The 12,500-nt window shown below is 42.9% G+C and overlaps 1 protein-coding gene across 3 annotated transcripts in view; it reads right to left on the bottom strand.

Annotated features, from left to right (window-relative positions):
• The window catches only part of vps13c (vacuolar protein sorting 13 homolog C), a 108,770-nt gene extending 105,070 nt beyond the window's left edge, over positions 1-3,700 (bottom strand). For all 3 annotated transcript variants that reach the window (XM_080031422.1, XM_080031421.1, XM_080031423.1), the window contains exons 1-4: positions 3,497-3,700; positions 1,647-1,690; positions 1,070-1,112; positions 491-586 (exon numbers count right to left, since the gene is read on the bottom strand). In XM_080031422.1, coding sequence (XP_079887548.1) covers positions 491-586; positions 1,070-1,112; positions 1,647-1,690; positions 3,497-3,596 — 283 coding nt within the window. In that variant the 5' untranslated portion in view covers positions 3,597-3,700. The remainder of the gene's footprint in view (positions 1-490; positions 587-1,069; positions 1,113-1,646; positions 1,691-3,496) is intronic.
• Positions 3,701-12,500: the final 8,800 nt, after the last annotated feature.

Below are 12,500 nucleotides of genomic sequence, written 5' to 3'. Positions count from 1 at the left end.
ATGTTTTTTATATACATATAATTATTATATTAATAATAATATTTTTTTTTAGAAAATGTCCTTGTTAACTAAAACCAAACTTTAAAACATTAAACATAGCCTATTAAATAAATAAGTATACATATTGGTACAATTTAGGATAAATTAAATTAAATGAATTAAGTGAATGTGTTGGAAGTTGTTCTTCAGTGGCTTATTTCAAACTTTGTTTTTAGACTACTGTTGACTTTTCTCTGCAGCTGAATGAGTTGCCTTAATGTAGAGCCCTCTAAGCAGTGTTGTGCATCTCTCCTCTGTGTTTCAAAGACAGCCTCTCCTCATTAGCACTAGTGCGAATGGACTTGTATTCATCATCGCACGTGATCAATTTCAGTAGCAAATGCGATCAAAACTGTCGCACTGTACAGCCCTGCAGGGTATAATTAGAAAGACACAGACAGACATACAACACACACAGACACACAGTGTATAGTGGTAAACAGTAACTCACTGGCTCCGGGCACCACCAGCAGATAGAGACCTTCCAGAGAAGCAACGACTGAATCATTGTAGAGATTCTTCCAGGGAATCTTCAGCGTCAGACGCCCTGAGACACACACACACACACACACACACACACACACACACACACACACACACACACACACACACACACACACACACACACACACACACACACACACACACACACACACACACACACACACACACACACACACACACACACACACACACACACACACACACACACACACACACACACACACACACACACACACACACACACACACACACACACACACACACACACACACACACACACGAATATGGCAGATCAAAAAAAAATATTTATAATACAGAAATGTCAACCTTCTGAAAAGTATGTTGTACTGCTTTATACTGGTTAAAACATAAACCGCCCTGACACAGACAGTGTGTGAGTGTGTGAGTGTGTGTGTGTGTGTGTGTGTGTGTGTGTGTGTGTGAGTGTGTGTGTGTGTGTGTGTGTGTGTGTGTGTGTGTGTGTGTGTGTGCGTGCGTGTGTGTGTGTGTGATCAGATAAACTCACCGATCTGTCCAGCTTTTACTTTGAAAGGAACATCAAACTCACTCTGCAACACACACAGGAAACAGTTCATCATCATTTTAATCCTTTATTTAAGAATTCTGTGGTTGCGTTCCGAATCTCCTCCTCTTTCTTTTCTCTATTCTACATACTACATCCGACCATAAAAAGAATCTAGTTAGGATGCAGTAGGCATACTATTGGGACATACTTTTCTCTCTTATTTCATCATAACGTTGCGCCTTGATCTTGCCTCTTGCTTTTATATCCGTCGCATCCCCGTTTGTTTTCATATGGAGGCTTCGTCGATGTGACGTCACTTCACGTGCGCACTGGATTGTGGGTCAGAATCGCCCAAATAGGATGCAGTTTTCAACACTAACAATCTTGGCCGCATGAAGTAGGACATCCGGGTACTTCTAACCATCCTAAATCTGGCCATAAGAATCGGGACATCCTAAATCTTTTTTCTACATACTATATAGTAGAAAGTATGCGATTCGGAACGCAACCTGTGTTTCTTGACGTTCTAAATCTCCTCCTCTTCCTCCTCCTCTTCCTCCTCCTGGGTTTGACTCACCAGAGCGTTTTCTTTCACTTTCAGGTTTTCCAGAACAACGTTTCCTGTAGAAACACAACGAGACATTTATCATTCATTCATTCATTCATGTTTAAAGTCTCTACCAGGAACTTTTAAATATTTCTGATTTTTCCTCTGATGATCATAAATTACTTGTAACAGCAAACGAGACCATCAGTGCAAAGAATGCTATTTTTATATAGTTTTTCTTAATGCCTTTGTCATGGGTATACACTCACCCAGGAACAACAGTACCGCTGTGTGGAGCTGATAGCTGCAGCTCCAACTGAATGATCGACTGATAAACGGCTCAAGGCAAAGCAAGTGGATTCAGAAAGCCAAACCACAAACCCACAGCCCAGAGAACAGGTGTGTGTGTATGTGTGTGTGTGTGTGTGTGTGTGTGTGTGTGTGTGTGTGTGTGTGTGTGTGTGTGTCTAAGTCTTTAGCCCTAAGCCTGGTTCATACACACACAGAGAGAGAGAGACACAGACAGACAGACAGACAGACACACACACACAGAGAGAGACACAGATACACACACACACACACAGAGAGAGACACAGACACACACACACACACACACACAGAGACACAGACACACACACACACACACACACAGAGAGAGACACAGACACACACACACACACACACACACACACACACACACACACACACACACACACACACACACACACACACACACACACACACACACACACACACACACACACACACACACACACACACACACACACACACACACACACACACACACACACACACAGAGAGACACAGACACACACACACACACACAGACAGACACACACACACAAAGACCTGTTCACTTCTCTGCCTATAATCTCGTGATTCACTGACTCTGATTAAAGATAATATTGAATCTTCCTGTGACGTCACAGAGGCACTCCTGTGTTTGTCTCTGTGTCACGTGCAGTGTCTTGTACTCACTTACTCCCCTAACTACAGCAATGTGTAACTTTACTGTGGTTTTCAAATGGCTGTACAAGTAGTGTATAGTGCTGTCTTGAGCATTTTCAGGTAGTGTCACCGAGTTCTGACCTTTTTTTTGCATTGGAAAACACTGAGAGAATAAACTGTCTTAATGAAAACATGACAAAGCCATTTGACTATCTTGTTCATAAACGATGGTGTCAAGACTTCTCATTTTGATGACACTGGCAGTTTCATTGACATGAATACTTGCTTTTGAGGAATAGACTATCCATGTTGAGCAAGTGATGTAGGCTACTTTTGCAGGTTATCCACTAGGTTTTGCAGTTTGCACTAATTGTTTTGAGAAATGCTCTAACTGCTGTGCAAATGTTAATAGTGATGTGAGAAAAGCACCAAAGCGACTGAGAAAAACTGTCCTAATATATCAATGCGTTAACGTGCGTTTATATCGCAGAACGAGCTACAGCGAGGTGTTATTGTGTGTGTCGTCAGTGCGCATGGCCGCGGCTGTCAGTGTGTATTAGGCATGGACCTATAAAGAAATACAAGAGAGAGCTGCATACAGAGACAGAGAGAGAGACAGAGACAGAGAGAGAGAGAGACAGAGAGAGAGAGAAACGGAGAGAGAGAAACACAGAGAGAGAGAGAGACACAGAGAGAGAGAGAGAGAGAGAGAGAGAGAGAGAGAGAGAGACACACACACACACACACACACACACACACACACACACACACACACACACACACACACACACACACACACACACACACACACACACACACACACACACACACACACACACACACACACACACACGCGCGCACACACACACACACAGTGTGTATTAGCCGCTGGCTGCTAGCCGTTAGCTCACCTCCCCATATCCCGATCTTCAGCTGAGATTTGTCCAGATTCTCCACGTAGTTTCCGATGAACCTGTTGAGCAGATCGCTGACCATGGACTCAAACACCATGGTCCCGACGGGCTGACGGTCTGACGGGCTGACGGGCTGTCGGGTTAGTGTAGAGGCGCTCTGGATACTATCACAACACGGACATGACAGCGACACACACCGGAGCAGCGCCCTCTTCCTCAGCCCCGCAGCGCTCAGTCCATGGACCTAAAGGCTCCGTGCGCAGTAGGATGCGCAGCAGGATGGTTGTGTCTGTAAAACCACTGGCCTCTCGAGCACAGATAGTTTAGTAAAGTCTACTCTGCACGTCCTGTGGTCACAACACGGACGTGACAGATACAGCCAGCTTCCGGGTCACGTGATGCGCCTACAAACCTTTTAAATACTAGCCTCGTTTGAGCAGGAGCCGTCTGGCTCAGACCTGCGCAATTATGACGCGCGTCTTCCTTTGCGCTCAGCTAGACGCGCGTCATAATTGCGCAGGTCTGAGCAAGGCGGCTCCTGCTCAAACTAGGCTACTGTCTATGATCTTGCGTTTCAAATCACATACTTTTTCTTTTTACTACACTACATACTAAAGTACAGAAGAGTTTTAGTCTTTTTACTACACTACATACTAAAGTACAGAAGAGTGTTAGTCTTTGTACTACACTACATACTAAAGTACAGAAGAGTTTTAGGGCCACAGACAGGAGAGAAGAAAAAAAATCAGATAAGCAAGATTTATTTTCATTATGTCGAGAAATGTCAAGAATAAAGACGAATACTCCAAAATGCTGTTGGAGTTAGTGGGGCATTTATGTATTTTCAGCATATAATTGACGTGCATGTATTGGGACGTCCTAAATAGTAGGAAGTTTGGGGACTGGAACACAGGGATAGTTTAAACAGAGAGAGTCATTCTCCATGTGGCCATCAGATGGAGCCAGAGGACAGTTATGCCTCGTTTCCACCGACCTGGGGCCTGTTTCAGGTAGCTGGTTTTGAGGCAACCCAGAGTTTGTTCGCTCTGAGTTGGTGGAAACTCTATGTTTTCCGTTTCAGGTAGCAGGTTCAGCGCAACCGAGAGTCAGTTACTGCGGCAACATACGCCGTGGGTCTAACCTGCTGGATAGGTGGTTAGACCTACCCGAGTTTGTTTTCACTTTACGCTGCAGCTCCGACTGAAGAAAGAGTGTCACTGCCACAACGCGTCCCTGTACAGTTTGAAGCAAAATCACTCTATAGAAATCTCCATCGGGATGTTTTTATCATTTCCTGATGATTTTACGTTTGACCGATCATTTATCTGATCAGTAGCCTTGTTCTCAGCCCTCGGTCCGTTCATATAGGCGGCCACCTTACACATCGTGACATGCTCTACATTCAGATTAATAAACCTATTTGTAGCCTATTGTATGTTTTTTAACGTCTGTGCCACTGAACAGATTTATGTCAGGTGGATTCATGTAACGCTGCGGCTGCACGCGATCGTTGTAGTTCACTTGTGCGATCCTAAAGTCACAGACGAGCCTCGTTAAATAGCCTAATATGAATATAAAAATGATATAATAATTTAAACTGTGATCACTTGAGGAAAATGGATCTGGTAATAAATCAATCAGGCTCTTCAATGGAAACTGTCACCTAATGTGTCTTGACGTTAATGTATTTCACTCCCCATTTAAAAGAAGCGACAGTCTGTTTACTGCACAGTAGGCTATTAGGCTATAGCTTGCCAACATATTATACAGTGAATATAAAACACTGTCAGCAATGCTGTGCCGCGCCAGCTTTATTACTTTACAGCTGATATGAGTAACTTTTTAAAATAGACTATGGCTTCTCATACGGAAGCGAAATGATTATCTTGACAAAAAATGTTTGCTCTGTTTTTTTTCTGAATTGCCGAGGAGATTAGATCAGAGTTATGAGACAATATCCCGTTAATTCTTCTCCATAGGCTACCATAAGCTCATTCGTTAATATTTCTAACTCTAGTGGGAGGAGCGGAGATTTATTTTTTTCTTTTTTGAGAAGTGGAGAAGTGGGAGGATCAATCATTTGTTTCTTCTGTTTCCATGGTGAATCATGTTATCAGCGATCCATTGACGATGGCTTTTATGCACACGCTCCACCCAGAGTGAACACGCTCAGAGTTGATAAACCCAACGCTGATCCACTGTTCTGAAACCCAAAACCCAGAGTTGCTTATCAACCCTGCGCTCTGAGTTTACCAACTCAGAGCGCAGGATTAAACCCAGAGTATGTAAAACCAGCTACCTGAAACAGGCCCCAGAGCGGGTCGGGTCGGACACACACACACACACACACACACACACACACACACACACACACACACACACACACACACACACAGTATGGAGATTCTTCCAGGTCAGAAATTGGCAGTTATTTTAAATACATTTAAATTAATACAAAATAAATTAAATAAAATGTTTCCCCTCGTTCATCTCATTTTGTTTTTTTCTCCAGAAATAGTAGTAGCCTATATAGTGGAGGTCCTGGGTAAGATTAGTATGCACTTCATTTAGCCTATATAGTGGAGGTCCTGGGTAAGATTAGTATGCACTTCATTTAGCCTATATAGTGGAGGTCCTGGGTAAGATTAGTATGCACTTCATTTAGCCTATATAGTGGAGGTCCTGGGTAAGATTAGTATGCACTTCATTTAGCCTATATAGTGGAGGTCCTGGGTAAGATTAGTATGCACTTCATTTAGCGGAGAATATCTCAACTGTTATAGACTAATATGACCCCAGTGAACAACGTGGGATGTGTGACATGGTGAATGGGACTTGTTTTCCCTTTATAGATATCCTCATACATTTCTACCAGATTAATCTTCACATTAGGAGAAATACTTTTTGTGTTACACTTAGTATAAAACATAGAACACAGTCAAACAGTGAAACATAATATATAATAAAGATAGTGTGGAACAGTATAACATAATACTGTATATAACTAAAGATAGTAAAACATAATATATAATAAAGATAGTGTGGATGCACGAGGACTGCCGATGCTGAAGGGGGACCAGATCTTCGCCGTCTCGCCTCCACCAGAGAAAGCTGGAAGAGGACAGACAACCAATGAGTAAACAAAAGAACATTAAGCGAAACACAGCGGCCCGACCGACCCGCTGGTCCGGATGTGCCCGGCCAATGAAGCAAAGCCGGGGGCAACAGGCTAAAGGCCGTAATGCATCCGCCGCAGCCACCGGCATGCCCAGACCCAGGGCCAGCCAGAGCAGCACCGAAGCCAGGCAGGGAAACACAGACAAGGTTTTTTTGTGTATTTTATTTTGAAAGTCTATAGGGGAAGTTGGTTTCACACTTAATGCTGGGCAGAGAGAGAGAGACAGAGAGAGAGAGAGACAGAGAGAGAGAGAGAGAGAGAGAGAGAGAGAGAGAGAGAGAGAGAGAGAGAGAGAGAGAGAGGCATTTTGCTTTGCGCTCAGAAGGAAAATGCTCTTAACACTGTTGGTAAGTTGCTGCTCTGTTCGCTCGGACATTAAGTCAGTAATAAGTGAAAACTACGGTTCATATGATGTGTAAACTATCAGCAGTTGTTGTATAACATGCTTGACTAACAAGGCATCTTTAATAGTGTTTGAAAACGTTTTGGGCTAGCAGCCAACATGTGTGAGGAATGTATTAGCTAGTTACACGAGGTGCACGTGAACTGTATGCTCATGCCAAACCCCTTTTTGTATTTGTAGTGCGAGCAAGAAGACTTCCATGACTTTTCAATTAATGCACACTGGTTGTGTTGCTTTTCCATGTGGTTGCAGAATAAAAACCAGTGCAATACACCCAACCTGTCCTGAGGTCCTGTCATTCGAACAGCAGAAGAGTTATAACAAAGGTCACCCTCACACAGACACACACACAGACAGGCAGACAGGCAGACACACAGACAGACAGACAGACACACAGACACAGAGACAGGCAGACAGGCAGACACACAGACACACAGACACACAGACAGGCAGACACACAGACACAGAGACAGATACACAGACACACAGACACACAGACACAGAGACAGATACACACACACACACGGACACACAGACACACAGACACACAGACACACAGACAAACACACAGACAGGCAGACACACAGACACAGAGACAAACACACAGACAGGCAGACACACAGACACACAGACAGATACACACACTCACACAGACACACAGACAGACACACAGACAGGCAGACAGGCAGACACACACACTCACACAGACAAACACACAGACAGGCAGACACACAGACACACAGACACACAGACACACAGACACACAGACAGATACACACACACACACGGACACACAGACACACAGACACAGAGACAGATACACACACACACACACACACACAGACACAGAGACAGATACACAAACACACAGACAGGCAGACACACAGACACACAGACACAGAGACAGATACACACAAACACACAGACAGGCAGACACACAGACACAGAGACACACAGACAGATACACACACACAGACAGGCAGACACACACACACACACACACTCACACAGACAAACACACAGACAGGCAGACACACACTCACACAGACAAACACACAGACAGGCAGACACACAGACACACAGACACACAGACAAACACTCACACAGACAAACACACAGACAGGCAGACACACAGACACAGAGACAGATACACACACACACACAGACACAGAGACACAGAGACAGATACACACACACACACACAGACACACAGACACAGAGACACACAGAGACAGATACACACAAACACACAGACAGGCAGACACACAGACACACAGACAAACAGACACACAGACAGATACACACACACACACACAGACACAGAGACACACAGACACACAGACACACAGACAGATACACACACACAAACACACAGACAGGCAGACACACAGACACAGAGACAGATACACACACACACACAGACACAGAGACACAGAGACAGATACACACACACACACACACACACAGACACAGAGACACAGAGACAGATACACACACTCACACACACAGACACAGATACACAAACACACAGACAGGCAGACACACAGACACACAGACACAGAGACAGATACACACACACACGGACACACAGACACACAGACACAGAGACAGATACACACACACACACACACACACACACAGAGAGACACACAGACACAGAGACACAGAGACAGATACACACACACAGAGACACACAGACAGACAAACACACAGACACACAGACAGACAGTTATAGTAGTGTGTGCTTTGATTCTTGGTTCAGTTCCTTCCAGTCCAGAATTTATAAAAACTACAAATCCCACCAGTCTACAGAGATGGTTTCGGTCATGATGTCATCATGATGTCACCCCCAACCCGTTCAGAGAGTTGGGGGGAACCGGACGTCCTTTGTTAAGGAGTTTTTGCTTTCTGTATTATTGATCACACCAGCTGATCAATAACACTGATATTAATGAGATGGATGTTATAAGATGAGCACCAGGACAAAGTTTCACTGAATAAACTTTTTATCAGAGAATAATTGTCTGGTATCAGGAACTCTTTGAATTAACTTGAAAAATGTCATGAGATCCAACGCTTACAGGAAATAAGAAAGAAAAAGAACATGTCTACGTGCACAAATCCATGTGTCACATATTTATGAGTCATCAAAACAATCATGTCAAACTTCACCTGTGCCTCAGGCTGTAGTGTGATTGGTCAGACTGGTGTGACATCACAGTCCTCCTATAAATATAAGCAGTGAACTCATGAGACAACGCCACAGAGTCTCTCAGTCTGACCTGCAGGTGACTTCAGAAAGGTAAGCATTCAACTATACACTCTAAGTTTTATCATTTTGAACTAATACGTATTGTATAGGGGAGAACGGGGTAATTTGTCACATGGGTTGGATATCACATTCGTTATATCTCGCCACCAGAGCGCGCTAGCTCTGAAATGTTGATATAAAAAAGGTCCAGAATTGGGATCAGAGGTCACATACATAGACTTCCTTGGAGGAAGACAGCTGCATTTCAGGTGAGAGGATGTTTTGTGTTTTTCATGTCAAATTCAAAATATTTTGCTTCTCAGTATTTTTCTTCTAGGCTTTTACACAATGGGTTTATAACAAAACACTTGTTACCCTCAGAAAGTGTGAAGGGTAAACTATAGTTTAGATTGTGGTTAGCAAGCTAATTAGTTGTCAGATGGTTGTTGGCCTTGATCCTAGCAAGAAATTCAAGTTGGGGTTGGTCGTCAAATTTTTTGGGGGGTTGGTTGTCACATGTTATCTCAAGGCTGCAGCCAGAAAAGGAACCCAATAACGAAATAAATTGTCAAGCTGTATCCTCACTGACACCCCAGAGAAGGAAAGAATAGAGCAGGAAAAGGCAGCTAGCAAGCAAAAGAAAAAAGGGCAACAAAATCAAAACAACCCAGTGCATCCCAAACTAGACCAGCTGCCAAGGCTACAGAACGTTATGTAGGCCTATTTGTCAACTTGACAATGCAATTAAACATTCAAATTTGGTTCTGCCTCCTTGCCTTCTTTTTAAGATTTTTCCCATTAAGATAACATTGTGACAAACAACCCCATAGTGTGTGACAACCGACCCCTTGATGGGGTTGGTTGTCACAATGTGTCAGAGTGTCTTTGATGGTAAATTACTTCTTCATTACAATAATTTGGAAAAAAAGAGAGACACACATTTCTAGCCAACACCTTAAGCTTCAATTTAATGTAGGAATGGCTATTGACAGATGTTTTGGTGATGAGCAATTCTCACTAGAGTAAAAAGTGTGCCTACTTACCCCGTTCTCCCCTACTGCAAACCAGTTACAAGCTTTGAAAAATACAATTTACTCTCGCTACGAGTTGTCGACAACCTGATCATTTCTTCAGACAAGATTTTTGGTGGAAATTAAACTTTGTCTTAAAGGCAGTAGACAGTGTTTCTCTCTTTGCAGCCGCTGCAGCAGGACAGACTTATTATTGGGTGTAGTGAATGTTTACGGCTGCAGGAGTGCAGGGCTGCAGACATGATGTGCAGGTACCGAGTGGAGTTAAAGCAGTGCGCTTCGTTATGTTTTTAACTGTAATATTTACAGTGTGCGCGGCATTTGATGGGCGGGGTCAGTAACAAATTAGATAAAGGTTTATGAACTATTTATTGAGAAACAATGAGTCAACATTGTTGAATAATTTGGCCTTTTAATTTTTTTTTTCTTCTTTTTAATAACATAGCTGCAGGGCTAAAAAGCTTAAGCTGCCCGATCAACTTTGCAGAGGAATGCAGTAGTGAGACATTGCGGAGGCATTAATGGCTTTACTTTAATCTGAGCGCTAGAGGCACTTTTACGCAAACTAGCAACACAACTACCTGTAGCATTGCCAGATACAGTTAAGGACAGAATTAGCCCCTCAATGGAAATCGTTGCAGCATTGTAAGTGCTGTCAAACAGAGCAATTTCTAACACAGCTTTTCCAAACATCATACTTTTATTTTGGATGATTGCATTATGTTACGTTGCACACAACAAACTAAATAATTTCACAAAAACTACGAGGGTCAAAATAATCCAGGCAAAATAGCATTTTACGACAGACAAATTGTAAAAGAATTTTTTTCAGCTCAGATAATTTCTATGAGGTGTCCAGAACAACATACTAAAAGTCCTAAGAAATCCTAGTTGAGGAAATATGTTTAATTCTCATCAATCCAAGGTGTGTGCCAATAAGGCGAGACACCAATAAATCCCAATAGGGCTATTTTTTTCCTTTAGTCCTATCAAAATTAAACTTTACACAATGAAAGTATCCATGATAATTAAAAAATGTTGTATTACAAGTTTCTTTGAAAATTAATTTTAATATGCAAATGAGCTATACACTAATCGAACATGCCCAAAATCAACCCAAATAGGCTTAATTTTTTCCTTTACTCCTACCACAATAAAACTTATAGTAAAAGTATACTAGAAAAGTCACTTTTTTTGTATTACAAGTTTCTTTTTAAATTAATTTGAATATGCACATGAGCTCCACACTTATTCAATATCCAATCATCCTACTGCCAATGGGTGATGGCAATGCTGCTTTTAGACTGGCCTCAAACCTGAAAAACTGCCTGGCTTACCTGCCAGGGGTATAACAGGTGCCTCTCATGAATTAGATTTGTCTCTTCAAATGCCACTGCACGCAATTTGATAGCACTACATCCAATCAGAGCAATGAACAATGTGACGTATTAAGCCCCGTTCATTTAGCGAACAGTGGGATTAACTGTTAAATTGAACTTTTGCCGTGGTCGTCTGCAAAACCGAACATTCCACTTACTTGCTAATGAAAGATTTGAGTGCCGTCTTCCAAATTGTAAAGGGTCGAGGCCAAAGCCATCTCAAACTCAAACAACATATCCGCAGCCATCTTTGATGTTTACTATCACGGCTTCGACGGCGCACTGTCGTCATCCGTTTACGTCCGCCCCAGAGCACCATACATAGGGCTCTGGCCCGCCCATATCAGATAGAACCAATTGAAACGTAGCTCAGGATTTCTTGACATATTTAATGAGCTTCAATGGAGAGTGCCCAGACCAACAGGCGCAGCACATTTAACTTGCCAGCGCCTAGTGGCAGGTCTGGATTTACAGGCCAGTGCCATTCCCTTTCCTATGCCAGATGTAGAATCACAGCCTGAAATGGCATGGAGAAAGAGGAGATTGTCACGCACCTTGGGACCAAGTAACTCCTTTGTCTACTTTATGCACCATATCCATCTTGTTTTTGTTGCTTTCTTTGGTTCTTGTGCCATAAACAGCTCGTGTGCATTCAGATCAGCATGATGCAACAAGAGTACTAACAAGTCTGTGTCATCACCTACTGAGACTGTGTCTTTTGTTCTGGCAGAGGCAATGGCAGTTTGGACAATGAGCACA

Source organism: Ammodytes marinus (genome assembly GCF_949987685.1).
Source record: "Ammodytes marinus genome assembly, chromosome: 1".
Lineage (NCBI taxonomy): Eukaryota > Metazoa > Chordata > Actinopteri > Uranoscopiformes > Ammodytidae > Ammodytes > Ammodytes marinus.
Note: the sequence above shows the minus strand (reverse complement) of the source record. Positions and strands in the feature narration are given on the sequence as shown.